The sequence below is a fragment of the Equus caballus genome, chromosome X, assembly GCF_041296265.1.
Source record: "Equus caballus isolate H_3958 breed thoroughbred chromosome X, TB-T2T, whole genome shotgun sequence".
In the NCBI taxonomy this organism is placed as follows: domain Eukaryota; kingdom Metazoa; phylum Chordata; class Mammalia; order Perissodactyla; family Equidae; genus Equus; species Equus caballus.
Window position 1 is genome coordinate 37,342,397 of NC_091715.1, and position 23,537 is coordinate 37,365,933.

Sequence of the window (23,537 nt, forward strand, 5' to 3'; positions counted from 1 at the left end):
ATTTTACTATAAATGGTTTTAGAGGTGGAAGGAATTCTATAATTGCGCACCTTTATAGGTTAATAACTCAACAAGCTTGAACATATTACTCTTTGCCATATCATCATGATATAAATTCTTTTTACAACTACATTGGCAACTTTTCCTATAAAGGAATTTTATAAAATTTAATCATCTGCTTCAGATTTTTTTTCCTATAATTGAAAGAACTCATATCATAGAAGTGTTCCATTCCTTAAGATCCTAGAAATAGCCTTCATTTATAGAAATAGCCTTCATTTATTTCTTTGTGTTGTGTTAAAGGATACCTTAGAATTGTTTCCATTGGTTTAAATTTAATTATTTGTCTAAATGGAAACTTATTCTCTTTCTTTTTTTAAAAAAAAGTACTGCATTATGTGAGCACCTGATATTTTCAATTAGAAATAACATTGGGAAATTGTTATGGTTAAAAACATAAGTTATAGATATGTGTAGTATTACCCCCCTTCTCCAATAACATAAAGGGAAAAAACTACCAAAAACATTTACATATGAGAGACTTTAAAAACTAATTATACTCATATTCCACATGCTTACAATTTTTTTATTTTGGGTTAAAGAATCTTTGCTGTAGTAAGAAGTGTAAAAACAGTTCCGAAAAAATCCCATATTAATCCAAAATTTCCTTATATAGAAGCAAAAGATAGTCACCTTTTATTGTCTTTGCTATTTAACATATAGGTTTCCTTCAATGTAAAAAAGCCAAAGGTATGGAATTTTAAAGTTTCAAATGCTCCAGTGGAATAAGCGGAACTACTTGAATCTGTCCTTAGTTTTATGGACGAGCAGTCTGATAGTAGCAGAGAAAGAATGGTGTCATGTAGGAAATCTCTGTTATGCTACAGAAAGATTTTTATTCTTAAACTTTGAGATAGTATATTATTGCAGCTACAGTACAGTGATTCTTGTTCATTATTTCTGAGTAGGGATTGACTATTTTTAGGATTTAGTTTTCTTTTCTATCTGAATGGAGAGGTAACCTGAGAACAAAGATAATTATAATAGGCAGATGATGTCTGAAAAGCTTGAACTTTGGGATAATAAAAATATTAAGTTAGTAGGAAGGATTAGGTAAATTTATCTAAGTTGTGGAGATAGCACTTGTTACTTCACCATTTTGGTGTAATTTTGATTCACATAAAGATTGTTGCTTTTGATATTGACTGATATTGACCATGTCTGTAGTTTGTCTTATAACTTTAAATAATATCTGTCTTGAAATAACCATTAATTTGAATGTATGATAAAATGCCTTTGTTGTAAGTTTGATACTTTTTGACTTAGTTTTTGATTATTTGGTGGTCTTGCTTACTTGATTGTTTGCTTGCTTTTGGATAGAAAGTTTTCTCCAATTTTATGATGGTAACACCTGGGTGATGTAGGGCTAGGATTTGTGTTTGTATAACCATATTTTGCTTTAAGGCAAGTTTTCCTGGACGGTATCTACTTAGTCTTATCACAAACAATAAGCCAATCCGTATTCCCTTGCAGTTAGGCTACTATTGGCAGTGTATTCTAGACTTTGAAGAGCAGCCTTACATTTTTTTTTAAGGAAAAAAATAAGACTAGGATTACATCTAGATTGAGGTTGGCAAGCTTTTTCCATAAAAAGCCAGATGATAAATATTTTAGGCTTTGCAGGTCATATGGTCTCTGTCACAACTGTGTCACTGAAGCATATAAGGAGTCATATATGGTATGTGAATGAATGGGCATGGCTGTGTTATAATAAAAATTTTATTTACAAAAATAGGCAGTGGGCTAGATTTCGCCCACGGGCCATAGTTTGCCCACCCTTGATTTAGACAAAAAATTAAATTTAAACCAATGAAAATAATTTCAAGGTATAGTTTATCATATCCTTTAGCACAAGACACAGAAATCAAGTGAAGGCTGTTTCTTGGATCTTAAGGAAAGGAACTTTTCCACTCTACAGGTTCTTCTTTCCCTAAAATGTGAAATCTAAAGTAGTTAAGTGAATTTTATAAAACTCTTTTGTAGGAATACTTCATATCATATGATGATGAAGTAGAATAAGAAGAAACTGGATTTTAAAGTAAAAGCGTAGTAATATGATATGTAGATTATTTCCAAAGAATGTTGTTGGTTGTTGTGGTGATCATGGTTATTTGTACATCTGGTATGTTTGTTCATTTTTGATAAAGTTTTTTTTCAACTGTATAGTTTTAGTCAACCAGTCATCAAAACTACGCGGAGACTGACATTCTGTTGCCCTTTCCTGTTTGGATTCAAAACAGCAGTAGAGACCATTTATGTTTTCTACTTTCTCTCAGAAATTTAAGTTCCTAGTACTTATATCTGCCATAGTGTTCCTGTTTATGGATTTAAATGACTTGATGCCAGCTCTACCTTTTAGAGATTTCTTGGTACTCCAGGGAGAAGGGTTCAATCATAATAGGTTTTAGTGACATGAAATGAAAAGTTAACGTTATATAAGTGTTACTTAAAAGTAGCTTTGCGTTTCATTTGTATCTTTGAAAAATCAACTTCAGGTAGTAATACTGATCTTTGGATAAGTCATCCAATACTTAACTATAATTAACTTCACTCACTAAACATATAGCAGTTCTTATTGTACAAGCAATTGTTTCAGTGCAATGAATGAGCATATTTTAAAAACTTTTGACATTGTCTTCCAGTCTTATAAATAAGGAGCTTATTAAAATACTTGATCCGTTTGCGTTATTTTTTCTTATTTCAGAAATAATTTGAATTTCCTAATGGGTTCTTGGTGGCCCAACCTTGAAGATCTTTATGAAGCAAATGTTCCAGTGTATAGGTTTATTCAGCGACCTGGAGACTTGGTGTGGATAAATGCAGGCACTGTTCATTGGGTTCAGGCTATTGGCTGGTGCAACAACATTGCTTGGAATGTTGGTCCACTTACAGGTATTTTAAAGAATATGCTAAAAAACAAAGTTTGATTTGTAAAGGGTTGTATCTGATAGGTCTGTTCTTTTTTTCTTGAAATATAACTAACTAAAAATTGGAAGAAGAGTGTCTTCGTGAAATTTTAATTTGTAGTACAGGAAATTAAATTCAAGTTAACAAATAGAAATCCAAGACCATAGGTCTCAGCAGATCAGAAATTTGTCTTTATATACAAGGAAGATATACTTTTAATAATTTTTAGAGTGCTTGGTTTTGTTTTATAAAGGAAACCCTTTATGGGAGAAAGCAAATAGAGTGGTTATTCATTCTTTCAAATTTTTCTTTTTATCTAGTATATGAACAGCCCTTTTATGTCAAAATCTGTTTGAATTATGCCTGCCTTCAGGCAGTAGATACTTAAAATTAAGAATATGGCCTTTGGAGCCAGAAAGACCTGGATTAGGACCAGGACCTGGCTCTTGCAACTTTGGGCAAGTTATTTAACCTCTCTGGGCCTCAATTTCTTCATCTGTATAATGAAAATAATAAAGGTAATAAGGTGATGGTAAAGATTAAATGAGATAATGTGTAAAAAGTAGCTCAGCACAATGCCTGGCACATAGTTTATAGTAAGCACTCTACATGATCGCTACTGTTATTATTACCATAATTATCAAAAAAAACATAAAAATTATTTCTGTAATGTTTTGAGGTTTTCAGAATTGGTGTTGATATCACCTGAGAGGGTGATAATGGTTATCTTCATATCATTTGGTACTTTGGGTTGCTTTATAACTGTTTTTTTTTTCCTAGCCTGCCAGTATAAATTGGCAGTGGAACGGTACGAATGGAACAAATTGCAAAGTGTGAAGTCAATAGTACCCATGGTTCATCTTTCCTGGAATATGGCACGAAATATCAAGGTCTCAGATCCAAAGCTTTTTGAAATGATTAAGTAAGTGCTTTCTAAAACTGCTGTAGTCCCTCTCTTTTTGGGGAGTGTTAATTATTCAATACTTTTTTCCCCTCATAGAATCATGTTGACATTAAAACCAAATGGTCCATAAATCTAGCAAAATGTAATATGAGAATCAACATGTTAAAAGTATTTTTCCATTCCAAATAGTCAGTACACTATGGTACAAAGAGGAACAAAGGCCCAAATGATTCTAAACCAGTAGATTCACAAACCTGTCCTTCCCCACTACCCTCTGAACCACCTGATTCCTAGGAGAACTTTAGTTTTAATATCGAAAGACTACCCTTAGTATCAGGGGGAGAGAATAGCATCACAGAATAATTGCTGGTACAGAGAAGTTGGCATCTAATATAGGAATTTGGCTTAAATGTCCATTTATTTGGATTATTTTAATTAAATCATCCATCTTATAATTGTCCCTTTTCTTAGCTGCTTTAAACACCTAAGACAAGTTATTTGACTACGTATATATATCCTAGTAAGCTTCTCATTTATTGTCAGAGTCTCTATCCTAGCTATTTTCTAAATCTATTTGGAAATAATATTTTCAAACAGTGCTATATAGCAGTGTTTCCCTAAACTATGTTTTCTGTCACTACTACCCCTATCCCCAAAAGGTGGGGAATTTTGGTCAAAGAAATATGGGAAATGATAGATTAGATAAAGTTTAACAAGTCTTTTATTTTTTTTTCTTGCACAATGTTTTAGAGACTATAAGTGTTAGTGTGTTTTGTGAATGGGACAGAAGGGTTATAATATATTGTATTTCCCAAACTTATTTGTTTGACCAGTATCTTTTGATCTCCTCAAAAACTCCTTTTGGAATACACTGCTTTATACTCACTGATAAAGTAAGTTTGTCTTCATCTTTCTTAAAATAGTGCTTACATTAAGTTTTTCTCCTGTAGCTGTATTAATTTGGTCAGCATGTGTTGTTTTCAAAAATACTGTCTTTTGAAAGTAATCTTGGCTTATTAAAATGACTTCCAACCTAAATCCAAAATTTTATTCAACAAAAATTGTGTGGCCAAGGTAACATGCCTATGGATTATCTTATGATACAGTCCTTTATCAACTGCACTGTTTTATCTAGTCCTGGGCAGAAGTTGTAGGGGGAAACAAAAGGTAACAAAAACCAATGTATAAATCCTTTAAAAAGTTGGATCTTAGGTACCATACTCTATAAATGTAATTGGTAGTGAGGTGTGAGGGATTGTCTATCCATTTTTCCTATTAAATCTCAGAATGGTACTTTGCTCTGAAAAGCAAGCTCAGGGTTACTTTTGTGGAAAAAAGATTGTCTGAAGTCACTGAAGATGTAAGTTGAAAGTAGGCGTAAACTAGAGACTAATGCAGATCACCTAAAGGTAAAGGGCTGGTACAGTATAGAAACCTTTTCTCTAACAACTATATAGACTGAAAGTGACTCATTAAATTTTGGATAGATTTGGATTTTATAATTGGAAAGGATTTTAAAGGTCATTTAGTCAAAACTACTTAATACAGTAATCCCTTCTATAACATCCATAATTTGTGGCCATCCAGCAACTTCTTGAACATTCTCATTACTTCACTATAATTCTTGAAAGTTCTTTACAAATTGGCCTAAAATCTACCTGTCGTTTAGTCCCCAATTCCCTAAATATATTTGGGATTTATGTAGAGTAAATCTCATTAAACAAGTGTTTCAGAACCAACTCTATGCCAAACACTGTTCTAAGCACTGATGGTAGACATAGCAGTGTGTAAGTTAAAATTCCTGTCCTCGGAGGACTCAAATTCTAATGGAACAAGACAGAAAGATCTCCAGACAGATAAATAAATTACTGATAATAATATGAATAAGGTAAAATAGATAATATTTCGGTTGTGGGGGAGGTAGGAGTGTTGCTTTTTCTAAAATCTCAGGGGAGATGCCTGAGAAGATGCGTTTTGTGCCTTAGACTTGAATAATGAGATAGAATCGACCGTGCAGTGTTCTAGGGGTAGAACGTTTCAGACTCCAGGAATAAGCACAGGCTAAATTAGGAACAACTTTGGCATGTTTATAGGACAAAAAGGCCAGTGTGACTACAGCAGAATGAGAGAAAGAAAGAGGGGTAGCAATAAGCTCTATGCAGTGAACAGGAACCAGATTGGGCATGGATTTTTAGGACATGGTAAGAAGTTTATATATAAACTCTGGGTGTTAGGGGTTACCATTAGAGGATTTTAAGCAGGAAAGGGATAGATTCTGATTTAAACTTTAAGAAATAAATCTGGTTGCTTTGTAGACAGTGGATTTCAAAGGGCAAAGTTAGAAGTGGGGGCCAGTTAGGAGGCAGTTGCAATAGGACAGACCAACCTGGGCAGACTTTTACCCATGGGAGTGGAGAGGGATCAAACTAGGAACTGTGGTGGAGCTAAAGCTCATAGATTGGGTGGTGGGGTAAGAAGGATAAAGGAATCAAGGAAAGATTGTTGCATTCTGTTCTTCCTACGTGGTCTTCATTAATTTAAACATCTCTTACCTTTGTCATCTTTTCCATGCCCTCTTGCCCCCATCATCCTTGCCATCCTTCTAGACTCCTTCTAGCTTATCATTGTCCCTCTTAGTATTTGAAATGTTGAGTATTGACACTTGCATTGTCTTTGTTATAAAGTTGTCTTGTTTTGAAAGTGTATACACACAATTTGGACATTTTTCCACTTAAAATTACTGGTGATACAGTTGTTTCTCACACTTTCCTTACATATTTTTTTAACCTAAATCTAATTACATGCTTCCTTTACTCCATTTTTACTCTGCACTACAAAATGTCCAATCATTTGAATCTTGATTGTATTCCTTATTATATTAAGAATTCTGCTCCCAGCTTGAGTTATCATGAGATGTGATTAATAAGCTTTTTGTCATCCTGCCAATTGAAAATGTTAACCATAAATCCAGATCCCTAGACCTTGCTTTGTAAACTTCCTTTTTAACATACATTCAGCTATTGCTAAAAATGTACTTTTCTCCAGCCAACATTGCTCCGTTTCATTTAATGAATATTTGCTGACTGTATACAAGGCTCTGGGCGAGGCACTGAGAGGGGGTGTGTGTGTGTGTGTGTATATGTGTCTGGTCTAGGTCCTGTCTTGAAGTAAAAGTTAGTGCATATAAACAAACAGACTAAAAGAAATACAATGACAGATCCATTGGATTCTTTCTAGCCCTACAGAGTCAGAAAAGTCTGTATTCTGGGAGGCAGATATTTTGTGTGAAGGATGAAGATGTGGAGATGGAGAGGAAAGAGGAATAGCACCTAAGGCCAGCTTAGACCAATCTCTCGCACCATCAGAAAGATACCTCAGTTCATCCATAAAATACTAGTACAGTAGTGTCCCCCCTTATTCACGGGGAATATGTTCAGAGACCCCCAGTGGATGCCTGAAACCACCGATAGTACCAGACGTTATGTATGTTATGTTTTTCCCTATACATACCTACCTATGATAAAGTTTAATTTATAAATTAGGAACAGGTAAGAGTTTAACAATATCTGATAATAAAATATAGCGATTATAACAGTATACTGTAATAAAAGTTATGTGAATGTGGTCTCTCTTTCAAAATATTGTACTGTACTCACTCTTCTTCTTGTGATGATGTGAGATGATAAAATGTCTACATGAGGAGATCAAGTGAGGTGGATGATGTAGGCATTGTGACTTAGCATTAGGCTACTATTGACCTTCTGATGATACATCAGATATGATACGTCAGAAGGAGAATCATCTGCTTCCACACCGTGGTTGACCACTGGTAACTGAAACCATGCATAAGGGGAGACTACTGTATCCATACCATGACTCCTTCAGTCCAGCACGGTCACATTTTCCTCCACTGAGGGAATAAATTCCTTTTCTTCAGTTGAGCATCAGGCAAAATAGTTGGCTTATGTGGAAAGGCTTTGTTATACTAACTGCTAAAATCATCCTCAGCATGGTAAGCTGCTTACACTGTGAGAGGCTGAGGGGAACTGTGACAGCCTAGAGGAACAGCAAATGCATACTCGCTTCAAGTTATCTTCTCTTCCTCCTGCTCTTATTCTCTCCTCAACACCTACCTCCTTTGCCTTCCCTCCTGACTTCCTTCTCTACTGTTATTTGTATGAGCTTAAATGTATATATGATACAACTCTGCTGTATGTACGTTGACAACGATTGGTGGTACATTCTGGCTTGAGCACAATGTGTGTGATGGGTAGTAGAAGAGATGTAGTTGTAAAAGTTCTTAGTGACAGATCATGCATTGTGTACCAAACTTAAGTCTATTCTGTTGGAGAGCTTTTGGTGCGTTTTTAACTAATATGATCTGATTTGCGTTGCATAAAGAGCTTTCTAGCATTTAAATAAATAGAATAAGTTTCTGGATGATAAAAGAAAGGAATGAATTCAAGTCTGGGTTTTCAAGTCTGGCTTGTAGATGGTTTAGTAATAATGCTAGTTAATAAATTGAGCTTGATACTTAGCCAAGCACTGAGTAAAGTGCTTCCCAGTCTGTATCTCAGTTATACCTCTCAGCATCCCAAGGTCACTCAGTTGGTTAGAGCCAGAATTTAAGCCCATATCTATCTGTCTTATGTAAAAGCCACTTGTATGTATTTGTGGCACAGGGCTTCATTTTGGGGCTGTGGCAAGTTTGAGGAGCCAGTAAAATAGTTGGATAGAGTTGTTTAGCGGAAGCTGTATGAAATGCAGAACTCCAGAGAACAAAGTCAGAGCTGACTGGACCTAGGGAGTGTTCTTCCTAGCAGTTTGTGATTACCTTGAAAGGAAGAGGAAGGGAGGAATTGGGGACAGAACTTGGGGGAACACTTCTATTTAAGAAAAGCAAATAGGCCAACTAGATGAAGGTCAGAAGAGAGCATAGAGAATGTATTGTTACAGAAATAGAGAAGGGGGTCTTCTTCCACAAACTCAGTTTTCCTGTAAAATTGTTATAACAACGTCATTGGTTTGGTCCTCAAATCTAGTATATTGCCAACAAAAGAAGTGGCATGGGTTTGTTCTGACTAATGAGCTGTACCAAGTCTTAAGAAATAGTTCTCCCTTGCCATTCCTTCCCTCGGCTTTGAGTCATTTTCTTCATCTCCTGTTCACTCCACCATCCATAGCAGTTTGGCTTTCCACCTTCACTATGCCCCTGTTACTTCTCTTGCTCAGGTCACCAGCCGCCAACTATTCTAAGCATAGAAAGGCACACACATAAACATTCTTTGAAGTCCCCATTTGTACCTCAAATCTGACCCCCACTTACCTTATGAGCCATTTCTCCTGCTGCTGCCTTTAGTTGTATACTTGAATTTTCTATTTATTTTTGCCACTCTATTTGGTATTTTAAACCATCTTTAATATGAACTGCAATTTTTACACCTCCTCCCTTCTTTAAATAAAGCATTAATCCAATATACATTGAGCATATGAATTGTAGGCTATTTTAAAAGAAAACATATCAGCTAGACTAAAGAAGTGGAATGGAGAAGATATATAAACCTAGTCCTCTTCCTTAACTTTCTCCCTGAATTATTGTTTTTAGTTCTTAAATACTATGAATCTACAATGTATGATTTTTAAGTCTTCATAGTTGAGGGCAAAGTTTGCCCAATCAAAAAGAATGTAAGCAAAATTTACCTTGTGCCTTCTTGTCTACTCACTCACTCAGCTCTTCTCAGTTCTCTTCATTCTTTCATATTTATTTAATATTTATTGTGAACTGAGTTGGTGCTCAGGTATTGTGCTAGGTGACAAAAGGATTTCATTACTTCTCAGGCTGCTTAAAATAAATGGAGAAATTTAGTGAAAACATTAAAATACGTGATCTTTGCTCTAATGATGGAGATATTGGTAAACAGACAAACAAAAACAGTTGAGGGGCACAGAAGAAGACACTTCTGAGGGGAATATTCAGGAAAGGCTTCTCAGAAGTAGTACTACAGCTCCATAGTTCCCTATCCTAAACCCCTTAGGCCAAATGTGTTTTGGTATTCAGAATTCTCTGCATTTAGAAAGGTAATAGAGTGCATTTATAATACATTTTACCCTCCCAACAGGTCTGTCCTGGCAGTATCCTGGAATCAAACATGAATATTTCTGCAGTAAAACATAGAAACAGTCGCTCTCATGAGCTAAGTGAAAGCTAAAAAACCCCAGGTCAAGTTTCAACACCAAATGAGTGCATGCAAAATTTATGAAAAATTTGTTGGATTGTAAGAAGAGATTATGAACCTGTATTTGCACTGAGTGATTTAATAATGGGAAATGGTGTTATCTCATTGTCATCTACTAATCCCTCATTATCATTTTGAGAATGAATTACCTGTAGTTATTCACACAAGTCAGCATCACTCTTGTGGTGTTTTTGTTTTTGTTTCTTTGCACTTTCAAGTTCAAGTTGGGTCTTTAGAGCCCTGCAATTCCATAAAGTCCTTTTCTGAGTAAGTCATTTTGTAAGTCTCTTTCCATTTCTACATTCTAGTTATTTTACTGAAATACACTAATCTTCATACTTTACTTCACATTCCTCCAAATACCTCCTACATTGGCATGAGTCAGAAGAATAGTCATTATCTTCGTTACTTCTTTCATTTCATAATTCAGTGAACTTGACTTGAAAAGTTCACAGCCTAACTCCTTAGGAAAATTTTAGTGGAAGCTTGGTGAATAACTTTCTCTTTTTAGTTTCCTTTAACTGTTTAAATGAATATAAACTTCTTCCCACATACCCCATATATTGCAAGCAAATTTAGTTTCTCCTTTTTTAGACTAAAATTTCAAGTGTCTCTTGGGTTTAAGCCCTTACTTGTTCATTCATATTAGCTGAAGAGTATAGATTTAAACTTTGTTGCTAAAAATTTCAAGTAGACTTTGCATTGGCAACAGCTGCTGACGTGAAGCCTTGAGAATTTTTAATCTTTTTAATAATGATCAAATTTGCGTGTTAGATTACTTGGCAGCAAGTTGAAGCATTAAATGGAGGGCAGAAGATTTAGAGGCATAAATTAGAAGGAAGTTGCTACAGTTCAGACAAAAAGAGAGACCAAAGTAGACTACACTTGATGATTGATTGGGTGGTGGAGGTGAGAGGGGAATCTATTCCTGGGGCTTTGGCTTGGGCTGTGCAGTGGGACATTTCTGCTTGTTGATGAAACTGGGAGTAAAGGAAGAAAGGGGGAAATGGGTTCGGTGTGGAGAGTGATGATTACCAGCTTGGCTGACTTTAAACACGTAGAACCTGAATTCCTCCTGCAATGTTTAAGTGGGCATCTCTATTAAGTAGCCAGATGGATACATGGTTCTATTACTTACAAAAGAAATCTAAGATACACACTTGGAGCTCTCAGCTGGCTGATCGTAGTCCTTGCTGAGGTGTTAGCTGTTGAGCTTTCTGAACCATTAGGTATCTTTAAAGTAAGGCAGTGCCCACACAAAGAAATGAGTTAAGGAAGACTATAAACGTAAGGCTACTGATCTCTTCCTTTAATTCATTGAACTATGACAATTTTTCTGTTAATATCTTATTCTCCTTTAAAATATATAAAATTTGCGTATAACATTGCTGCATGCCCCCCCAAATTGTTTATACTTTTTCCTCAGACTTTTTATTTTGAAATTTTTTAAATCACAAAAAAAGTTGAAAGAATAATGCAATAATACAATACAAATATATTTACTTAGCAGTCTCTATATACGTACACATGTGCACACACTTTTTTGTCTGGGCCATATGCGAAAGTAATTTGCAGACATTATGACATGTCACCCCAAATACTTCAACCTGCATCTCTTAAGAATAAGGACATTCTCACATAACCACAGTACCATTTACCAGATGTAAGAAATGTGAAAATCAGTAGTAATCAGCCAATATGCAGTCTACATTTAAATTTCCCCAGCTACCAAAAAATATCTTTTTAAACTCTTACTTCACTCCACTACCACCAATCTAGATGTAATCAAGGTTCACATTGAATTCAGTATGTAGTCATTGTGCCTTTAGTGTCTTTTAAATCTATGAGAGTCTTTTTCATGATTTTTATTTTGAAGAGGGCAGAACTGTGTGTCATACAGAGTTCCACATTCTGAATATGTTTTCCATAATTTTATTTGGGTTATACCTTTTGTAGAAGAACTATTGATGATGTTTGGTAAACCCCTGTCCCACTTGAGTATAAACTGTGTCATAGATACTTTCATTAGTGGGTCCTGAGTGAATGAAGTTTTACTAAATAGGCACTTTAAAACTTAAAATTGAGGGTTGGGAGATTATTGCTGCTTTTTATCCATCTTCATGAAAAAAGTATACAGTTTTTGCCATTTGGTTTTAATTTTAAACTAGTTGATCAAGAGCTAAGAGAACACTCTCATGCTTTGCAAATTGATAATTCCCATTTTCAGATACTTGAGATACGTTGCTTTGGCCTGTGTTTTCTCCCTGTATAGTGCTAAGGCTCTTTTTCACTTCACTTTCGTATGACTCATATGTTCATTGCTTTGCTTTGAAGTATTCCTTTTAACAGGACTGGAAAGGAACCAGATGATAGTGTAGCAAGTGAGCTCTGGAAACTGTTAGCTCTGATTAGATTTCCCTGTGGTTAGCAGGCTTTCGAAATAAATAGAGATTCTTTTAGATGCAGTTGAATGGTTTAATCTCAGTGGTAGATAAGACCAACTCCAACAAATATAGTATAAATTGTCACAATTATGTTGGACTATTAGCAATTTAATGTAGTGATAGTATGTTTCTGATACATTGGAAACTGGTTTCTTCACCGACTACTTCATGAGTTCCACTTAAATCATCATGATAATAAGTTCAGTGCATTTTTAAAATGTCAAAAACAGAATGCCAAAGACCCCATTTTCCTCTGAAAAGTTCACTATTGGGAAGTCTTAGATTTAGGAGCAGCACATCAGATAGTATGCTGAGGAGTAGAAAGTTAATTTTCAGAACACACATTCTCTTGTCTACCTCCCTGTAATCTGTCAGGTAATTTACAAAATTCTAAAAATACTAACAACACAGAAGCCAGTAGTTGAAAATAAGTTTTCTAAAATTTCAGCTACCAAGTCCATGGAAAACCACTCCCCACAAACTTAATTTCTTGTCCTATCATTTTGTCATTCTTTTGACCATCTTATAAAGCACTGTTTTATATTTCCGTTTTTAAATGTACCATTTTATATGCACAATATTAATGTTTTATGTGCTTTCTCTGTGCCTTTTGCGTATGTGTGATTGTTATGTGTTCGTTATTTGCCTTTCTTTTTTAATTTTCCCAAGTATTAGACTCTGTGCTTTTTAATATCACAGCGAAATATTACAGGTAGGACAGCACTGTGTAGTTGTTTGGAGTCCAGTCTGCCTTCAAGTCTTGGCTTCTCCATTTACTGGCTGGGGGACCATGGGCAAATTACTAAACCTATTAGTCTTTGTTTCTTTTTCTGAAAAATGGGGATAATAATTATATCTTTCTAATATGACTTATGAGTATTATGTAGGTCTTAGCGTAGATAAACACTCAGTAAATGAAGCTGTTGTTAATATTAATTATAGGAACCTCAATTACCTTCTGTTTTTTTAAGTTAATATTTATGGACCTAGTGCAGTGATTCTCAGCTGTGTGCAGTTTTGCCTCCCCTTGCCTCCTTCCTCGGGACATGACTTGAATGTGAGGGGTGCTACTGATATTTCGTGGGTAGAAGCTAGGGATACTGCTAAACATCTACAATGCACAGGATAGTCCCCTACAATAAAGAATTATCCAGCTCAAGATAACAATAGTGCCAAGGTTGAGAAATCCTGACCTAATGGAATCTGGATTAAACACCTTTTAGATAATCTGTTTTATGTTCTTTTTGGTGTAACTATTGCACTTTCAGTTGGCACTCATCGCACAATTGTTTCAAATTTAAAAAAAAACTTTAATTTAGTAATTATGTAATTATTTTAACATGATTTAAGATACTGATCACTGCCAGGCACTAATCTAAGCATTTTATGTAACATATGTAATCCTCATAATAGCACTATAAATTAGGTGTCCCATCTTTACAGTTGAGGAGCTTGAGGCACAGAGAGTATGTGTGGAGCTAGGATTTGAACCTAGGCAGTCTAGCTCCAGAATCTGTGCTCTTACCTACCCTGCAGCTTTCTCTCTGTGGTCTCTTAAGGCTCTCATCATAAAAACATCATTTGTGAAGTTAGTATCATACTAGTATCTATTGAAAAATATTATTACAAATTTTAGACATTGTTTCCATTTTTATCACTTATGCAGTAAGAGGTTTGCATTTTTTTACTTGCCAGATCATAAGAAACACCTGAGACTCTTATTAAAATAAATTTCTAGACTCTGTTCCTGACAAGTAAATGCAAAGCTCTACAGGAAAAACCCTGAGAATCTCTTTCACAGTGGCCTGGATGAATCCTACAATCAGACAAGTTAGGGACACCCTAGATTAGATTAAATCTCTTTTAGAACTAAACAATATTTTTGTTTTCCCTTTTCTTTCACACATATTATAGATTATTACCCTATCTGCATAATATACACTTTTATCACAAGCACAGAGGTTTTAAATGTAAATTAAAGCAAACTGTTAATGTATTAATTCCCTTTACCTTTGATAATGCATAAATGAGGTGTTCTACAGCTCTTTGATCATAGCCAGTTGGTCTAATAATTGACTAAGAGGGTATAGCCACAAAGACCAGTCCATAGTTAGCATAGATCCTAGTGCTGTTGTCCTGGGAGGTCTTCTAATACACCGTTGGGTCAAATATACAATGCTTTGTGATAATATTGATATAAAAATTCTAAAACTCTGCATTCTCGTGGTTAACATATATTTGCTTTCATGCTTGTTTTTTCCATTGGAGAGTTTAAAATGTTTAAGATACTCATTTTATCATTGACTGAGACCTTGAATTTCAGCCATGTGGTTGGTTTAAATGAAACTGTTAGATGTCTTAACTGACCTTCAGACACTCACTGTTGTCCTAGGGGAACACAACCCTGGAGTGACACGTGGCAAGTGTGTTTCGAGGGCTCACATGTTAACTCACTTTTCTTGCATGGCTCTTTCAGTAAGAGAGGTGGGCAAAGACAAGGCACCTCTTGGTATACTTTAATTTGTACACTATCTCCTTCTTATTGGCTGAGGTTGTTACTGTAAAGACTTTAAAAGTGCCATATCAAGTTAACCCATGCTTCATCTGTCTCCACACTGATATTTGGGAACTTACTTTGGAAACTTAGTCAAATTGCCCCCAGAATGTCAGAGTAATCCCCAGTGTTGTCTTAACTTTGACATAATATGGTATCGCTGTGCCTTCATTCCTTTCTTCTCCTGCCCTAGAAACCTCATCCTAAGATTAAAATCTTGTGAGAACAGTTGTTTGCTCCCTAAATAGTCCCCACACTATCTTTGCTCATGGCATGTCTTCTGCTTAGAAGGTGCTTTCCTCCCACTTCTCCTTCCTGCTCACGTCTAAATTGACAACTTCTTTATGAAAACTGTGATTTCCACCTCCCCTCACCTGAAGATGAGCTCTCCCTCCTTTTAGCATCCATGGCATACTGTGTCTATTTATCTTTTGCCTAATGCATTGATTTATGAATATATTATACATGATCCTTTGTCCTCATATTATTGTCTTCAGTTTTCTTATTCTAATATTTTAAGTATATTTTCATTTTTTTCTCCTATTTGAAGTCATTCTCTAAAATTCCATCCCTCTTTAGATTTCATCTTTGCAGGTGGGTTTTTGGTTGGATTAGATTCTACTGTATAACCTCAAATACACCAAGCCCTCAATCAGCCTCTTCCTCGTGGTTTTCTTCCAAACCAGAGTTGCCTTTTTGTGTAGTCTTTCATCCAAACAGTTAAAAACAGGGCTTGGTTTCTGAAACCAGACTGATCCTTAAAAGTCAAAGAATTCCCTACTTGTCTAGCTCCTGAGATAATTTCTGACCCTGTTCTTAGAAGATGCTATTTTTAATAAATGCATTTTACCTTCTACATTTTTATACTTTTTGCTAGTGATATATTTTTTTGTTTTTAACAAATTGAATTTTTAATTACTGTGAGGTAAATTTATTAAAATTCAGCAAAACTGAAATAGGAGGAAATGACAATCATGATTTTGACTTATTTTTTAGCTCTTCAGTACACTTGCACATTGTCCTCATATAAAATCAAAGTCTGAGATTAATCAAAGCAGAAGGGATTGTTGTTACATCGTCTTGAATATTTTCTGTCTTCCCTAGGATCCTTTCCCTAAATCTCTTTATTTTCTATTTGTTTTTCCCTAGCGTTTGATTGACTCAGATCCTTCCTTTAGGATCTGCTCATTGTTGTGGACTGCAGAAGAGCCTCTGTCTCTCTCAGTTCTCCTTCTGTTCCAACTGCTACCTTTTGAAAATGGGAAAGAGCAAAAGATTTTAATGTTAGGGGAAAAACATAAGGGCAAGGGGGAAACCACAATCTGGTTATTCGTTGTCAGATCAGATTAATAGAGCTGTCGGTTTTCTAAGATTCCAAAATAAAAATTCTGGAGCTGTGATTCCGGAAACAGAATACTCATGACTTAGTATTTTATATTTAGCAACCCTTAGCTCTAACCATTTATTGTTTGCAGGAAAGTAGTATATATTGCCCTTTTTTAGATGAAACTACCAAATTAACCTATAAATTATAAACTACAATCTGACTGGCAGAGTAGTCAGTAGCATTGGAGATGAAAATTCATTTGCTGAGTGGAATAATACTCCATAGAACCAAGGCTCTGTTTTGGCGGGGGGGGGGGACGAAAACCAAAAACTGTTGTGACTGAACCCCAAGAATCTCATCTTTAAAAGAGAAGAGGAGGATGGGTAAGAAGACATAAAAAGAGACCAGAAAGAAGAGAGTACAATGTGAGAGATAGTGAGGGGAACCTTGAGATTTTCTGCTTTTACAAACCCCTAGTCCAACCACTTAAAAATTGCTTTATGACGTCAGACAAATTTAGCTTCACTGAGCCCTAGTTTTCTCATTTTATAAGACGGAGATAATAGTGCCTCCTCACAGGGTTGCTAAGAGGCATAAATGGCATAATATGTATCAAGTACCTAATACCATGCCTTCTGTCTGGTTCTTATTTTTTATTGTTTCATTATTTTTGTTTGTTTATTTTCCCACATGGGAGCATAGTGGAGTCTGCAAATCTTCCAAAGCTACCTGCAGAGCGTTAGGCATTATTTTCATGTCAAAGAGACCTTATTTTGAAGCCCTGCTTGGAATACTTGTTCAGTAAGATCAGTGCCTTCAGAGGTGAATTGTATGGGACACAGAGAGGAGAAAAGAGAGGAGCAGGTACTGTTCAAGAGCTAGCAGCGTAGTCTGAATTATGATCTCTCTCTTTTTGCCATGATCTGAATTTTTACTTGCTACCTCACCTGGCACACCTCACACACATAAGCTGTCCTAGCTTTGACTTGGAACCATAGTCTAAAGCATTATTTTGTTTCTAAGTAAGTTAAACACAAGAATTGCTGAAGCCAAGCTGAGAGACAAATTCCTTGAGTATGATACTTAAGGGATTTGTCTTACAAATGTAAAGTTGATATTATGTTTGTTAAATAAGTTAAGTTTTATATATTTTTTTAATCATCTTTTTACCTGGCTTAATCTACCTGGGTTCTGATAAGTAGCAAAGCTTTAACCTAGCAACTTATAAAATAGTAAGGAAATATAGTTTAAGAGAAATTAAATGTGCTATTACTTATACTTTAAATTTTAGTTGTTCAGTAATCAAATGTTTATCGAGCATCTACTATATGCTGGGCACTGTCCTAGGCAATGAATAGACAGCAAGACCTTTGCTTTCAAACAATACTCAGGTGCTAAGCCCGTTTCCTTTTCTTTAGGCTATTTTCGTTCTCTCCAAATTTTAGAGCTGAAAAGTGCCTTAGAGATCATCTAGTCCAACCTTTCTGTTCAAATGGAGAGCCTGAGCCACTAAGATTCAGAGGAGAGTAAGAGAAATTAGCAGACACTTCAAACTAATGACAGCAAACTAGGAAAATCAGCACAAATTGTAGGAATTCCCTGTATTGTTAGCATCATAACTATGTGTTTAGAAAAGGTATAAACTATAAGAAAAGTTTGATTGTGTTATTGTAAATGGAAGATTCTACCATATGATCTTCAAGTTAAAAGAGGAATTAAATGTCTTTTTTTCCTTCTTTAGCACTGTAGCAAAACCAATTTTGTGTTGTTCAGTAACTAAATTCATAAATGGTTTTCTTTTTATAGACTCAAAAGTTTCCAGAGCAACTATATAGATGATGCTGTTTATGAGTATCTAGGTAGTGTTGATAGAAATAATGTGCCTTTCTGCCTTACTAGAATCATAGCTGTTCAGATTTGAAATTAAGATCCCTTATTTCAAGGATGAGGACATTGACTCCCAAAGAGGTTAATAGACTTGCCCAAATAAGAGCCAAAATTAGCAACTTATATTTAAGCAAGGAGTCAGGTTTTGTATATTAAGTTCATTATATTTTGATATTCAGATATCAGTTATCCTCAACTTTAAAAGATCTAATACTGTTATCGTCAGACCTGCTGAGCTTTGGCCTTATTTTTTAAATCTGAGAATATCTGAGAAATTGATGAAAGAAAAATGATGAAGTCACAGATAACAGAACTGAGTCTCTTGGCATTTTTTCTAGTGGTATATCTTTTATGCTAAAAATATTCAATATTCAGTTGCTGGTCACAAATAAATTTTCCCCCACAATAGGTACTGTCTTCTGAGAACTCTGAAGCAATGTCAGACATTGAGGGAAGCTCTCATTGCTGCAGGAAAAGAGATTATATGGCATGGGCGGGCAAAAGAAGAACCAGCACATTATTGTAGCATTTGTGAGGTAAGTAACTGTTCTTATCCACAGTTGTTTTGTAAAGCCTCTTACCTCTCTACTTTTCATTTCTCTTTAGTTATTTTTTAAAATGTATTTATACTTTTATGTAATGTATTTTACTGAAATTGACATTGTATTCAATCTTATTTTCTTGTTACTTAGCTATTATATTAAAACTTAATCTGATGATATACTGTTTCACTATGTATTAACTCTAGAAGTATCTATTACAGAATCATTTATCTGTTCGACATTTAACAAATGATAATCATCAAAAGATTTAGTCTTGGATTTTAAACAATCCAGACATAAACAGATGCCAATAAACTGGGTGTAGTTCGGTATAGCTCCAGGTATAGACCACTGTTCAGTCTTCTTTGGTGCAATTCACAATACAGTGGTCAGTCTTCTCTTGGGGCCACAGCTTGCAAGAGATACGGAAACAAAGAAGATGTGGTACCTGCTCTGAAGAAGCTTATATTTTTGTGGAAAAGACAAATTATAAACAGTTAATTGTAATGTACATGAGACTGTCATGAATGCAAAGTTGGTCTTACTAACTGTTATGATAACACTGGGGGGGAAATAACCTAATTTTCCCTTCTAGTATTGACATAAAGAGTTCACAAAAGTATTAACATTTGAGTCCGTCCTTGAAGAATGAGTATGGCTTCACTAGGCTTTAAAAAATGATGAGAATTGGAGGTAGAATGAATGTTGTTATGAGCTATAGGAACAACATGGGAAATGGAGTGATTTATTCAGAAAAGGGAAGTAGCCCACTGTGGCTGGAAAACAGACTATGCAAATTCTACTTACAAGTCTAGGTGATAGGAAGCTTGCAGAAAGGAGTTTGATATTTATTCAGAGGTCATTGAAGCCATCAAAAGTTTTTGAGTAGGCAACCAAGTTGGATATGTGTTGTAGAGAGGAAAATGATTGGAAAGGATGGAGATAGGAAGCTATTGTAGTCTAAGTAAGAGTTGTTATCTTTAGGCCTAGACTAGAACCTGGCAGTGGAAATACAAAAGAAGGAGAAGATTTCAAAAATATTTAGAAGGTGAAATCCACAAGACAACTCATTAAGTGGCAGAAGTAAGGGACAGATTGAAGAATGCTCACAAATTTTCTAGCTCAGATCATGAGTTCATGTTGTTGCCCATTGATAGTAATGGAAAACATGGTGAACTCTGGGATTTTAATCAACATAACTGTTCAAAGAAGACATGAAGTCAAACGAGTTTTCTGTCACTGAACAAATTCAAGGATATGCCAAAGCCAGGGATATTGATGATCCATTCCAAACCTTGAAATTTTGTAATTCTGACATTGACTTTTATTTGAAATGATTGAATTCATTGACTATTTTAATGTTGTATAACCTGGCCAAAATAAGTCATTGGGAGATCAGGTAGATTCTAGTTAGAAGTGTTATACCTTAGAAAAATGAATATATAAGCTTTCCAGTATTTGAGAATGACTCCTATTCCACAGTGTTGTTACTTATCCTGCCTGAATCTTAGCAGCTCATCAATCTTTCTGTATAAGATACATTATTTTTAAAATCGTGCTATACTCACAAATGCACTTTTTGTTTGTACTCATACTCCTTAACATGAGCTGACAGCTGAACACTCACTCACTGTCGCTTACCTGTCAGTTTCCTCATCTATAAAATAATCATAGATTATATTCATTCAACAAGTGTGTTTTGAGGTTTGGCTAAGGACTAAGCACTATGATATGCTCTGTAGATACAAAGATGAGTAAAACATTGTCTTCATCTTTGAGGAGCTTAGTCTATGGGGTAAGACAAAAATCCGTATGTAGTGCCCTGTGATGAGTACTATCATAGAGAATTAAAAGGAAAATAATGATCACACTTTTATCTGATTGTGTATTAATGTTTTGGATTTAAAACAGAAACAGGCTGACCTTTATCAAACTTTTGAATTAGGCTTTTGCCAGTGGTTGTAATGAGTGTATCATTCCCTTAGGTCACTCCCCTAAATACACATTGCCACCCATGTCTTTGGGTTGGGTGCAAAATAAACCTGGTCTATTAAAGATTCTCCAACACAGTCATGTTTGTCTTAGTACCTGCTCTTAACAGAGATCACTGTCCACAATTTCATGTAAAGTAGAATTCTGTTATTATACTAAAGCAGCACAGTAAATAAATAACCACTGTCTCTATTCAATGCTTTTTCTCTTGTATAAAATAGGTGGAGGTTTTTGATCTGCTTTTTGTCACTAATGAGAGCAATTCTCGAAAGACCTACATAGTGCATTGCCAAGATTGTGCACGAAAAACAAGTGGAAACCTGGAAAATTTTGTGGTGCTAGAACAGTACAAAATGGAGGACCTGATGCAAGTCTATGACCAATTTACATTAGTAAGTGAAATCAACATGTGAGTACATGGTTAGCTGGATAGGGAAGCAGCAGTGTTTGTTCTGCCACCTGATGAGTGGGAGGTAATGAAATATTTAAATTTTCTTTTGGCTCATTAGATATTGAATTAGGAAATAGTCATATCATTTCCCCCTCTCCTCGACTTCCAAGTATTTATTCCTATGGAATTGGCACTTTCCCTTTTCTTCCTGGGTAAGACTAGCCTAAATAATGTCACAATAATTACATTTTAAAATCTTTGTGTACTTTTAGAAGACTATCATATCTTTTATGTCATTTGATCTTAGTTGATAAAACATTTGTGTACATAGGTTATTAGTGTACACAAAATGAATCAGTGTGTGCATTCAAATATACTTCTGCTTTTAGAGCTAATTTATTTAAAATTTTGTCCTTGCCAGAAGTATTAACCTCATGGGAATATTTGATGGAGCTTAACTTCTGGGTATGTTATATCACCTTATGAAATTCAAGTGTACTTATAAATTACTCAGTCTTTTATTTTAAACAGCATATGTTTAGGGGGAAGCACTTTAGCACCTTAATGGTTTTGTGAATAGAAACACAGACTTAATTTATGAATTTTTGATTTCTTCCAATACTTTTCTCTTACATATGTGATCAGAAACTGAATTTTTGAAATTTAGCTCCTGATATTTTAACTTGAATGGTCTTCAAGATTGCTTGAAGAAGAAGAAAATTATCTGGAATATGTAAACCAGAATATATTATCTAGTTGAGATAGATCCTTAAGCCAGTCACTAATGAATTTGTAATTGATTTGTTAAATTATTTTCCACAAGCCTTTTTTTTCGTTTTATGCAATCTAAAAAATGATCAACCTGATAACGTTCTAAGAGTTTTTGACTAATTGGTGAAGAAGTACAGACAAATGTGGGTGCACTGAGTAAGGTCATGGTCTCAGACTCTTAGGAAAATTGGCCAGATGAGAGACGGTAAGGAAGGTTGTACTTTGACATTGTGTAGCTGGCTGTCGAACTTTCTTGAAGAATTATTTCTCCTACCTTCATAAGCAGACTATGTTTGTAGCCTTGAGCTAGGGAATGCTGTTAACAATTTGAGTACCAAAGTAACATACCTTACTTTTATTTTCAGGCTCCTCCATTACCATCCTCCTCATCTTGATATTGTTCCATGGACATTAAGTGAGACCTTTTCTGCTATTCAGGAAGTAACCCAGTTCTGCACCACCGATTTTTGTAGCTATCTCGTAAGGCTGCTGGCTGAAAACTGTGTCTATGCAACCTTCCAAGTGCGGAGTGTCAACCAACTGGACAGGGGAGAGCACTGCTCCTACTCCAGGACTCTCACAAAGCTGATCAGCTATACTTCAGAAAAAAAAATAATAATTTCCACGTTTTGTATATATCTGACAAAACTGGCAACATCATACAGACTACTGACTTGAAGACAACCTCTTTTATATTTCTGTATTTCTGGGCTGATGAATTTGTTTTCATCTATCTTTTCCCCCTTCAGAATTTTCCTTGGAAAAAAATACTAGCCTAGCTGGTCATTTCTTTGTAAGGTAGTTAGCAATTTTAAGTCTTTCTTTGGTCAACTTTTTTTTAATGTGAAAAGTTAGGTAAGGAACTTTTTTACTGCTTTTATGTTTTTCTGTCTTGTTTTAAAACCATGACGGTTATTACACTTTTGGTTCCTAAATAAAATGTTTAAAAAAATTAACAGCCAAGTCACAAAGATAATGGATTGCACATAGACTAAGGAATAAACTTCAGATTTGTGATTTTTGTTTCTAATCTTGATGTAAATTTACACTATTTATAAATACATATTTATTGCTTGAAAATATTTGTGAATGGAATGCTGTTATTTTTTCCAGATTTACCTGCCATTGAATTTTAAGGAGTTCTGTAATTTCAAACACTACTCCTATTACATTTTCTATGTGTAAATAAAACTGCTTAGCATTGTACAGAAACTTTTATTAAAATTGTTTAATGTTTAAAGAGTTTTCTATTGTTTGAGTTTTAAAAAGACTTTATGTACAGTGCCCAGTTTTTGTTCATTTTTCAAATCTGATTATATATATTTTATATATACTTATGTATGTATATATAATATATATAGAAATCTGGATATATATGTATAAAGATTTAGAACTTAAATTTTTCTCGTTTTAAGTTTCACATCTATGGTAGATTTTTGAGGTGTCTACTGTAAAGTATTGCTTACAAAAGTATGATTATTTTTAAAGAAATATATATGGTATGTATCTTCAAGATCTAAAA

General features: G+C 34.9%; 1 protein-coding gene across 21 annotated transcripts in view; it reads left to right on the plus strand.

The window, feature by feature from the left end:
* KDM6A (lysine demethylase 6A) overlaps nucleotides 1-23,255 on the plus strand; it is a 206,640-nt gene extending 183,385 nt beyond the window's left edge. For 9 of the 21 annotated variants that reach the window (XM_070257372.1, XM_023634346.2, XM_023634345.2 and 6 more), the window contains 5 exons: nucleotides 2,765-2,952; nucleotides 3,748-3,889; nucleotides 18,729-18,855; nucleotides 21,075-21,245; nucleotides 22,381-23,255. In XM_070257372.1, coding sequence (XP_070113473.1) covers nucleotides 2,765-2,952; nucleotides 3,748-3,889; nucleotides 18,729-18,855; nucleotides 21,075-21,245; nucleotides 22,381-22,410 — 658 coding nt within the window. In that variant the 3' untranslated portion in view covers nucleotides 22,411-23,255. Of the gene's footprint in view, nucleotides 1-2,764; nucleotides 2,953-3,747; nucleotides 3,890-17,850; nucleotides 17,959-18,728; nucleotides 18,856-21,074; nucleotides 21,246-22,380 lie in introns of all 21 variants that reach the window. The other 12 variants (XM_070257375.1, XM_070257373.1, XM_070257374.1 and 9 more) reach the window with 2 other exon arrangements.
* The last annotated feature ends 282 nt before the right edge of the window (nucleotides 23,256-23,537 follow it).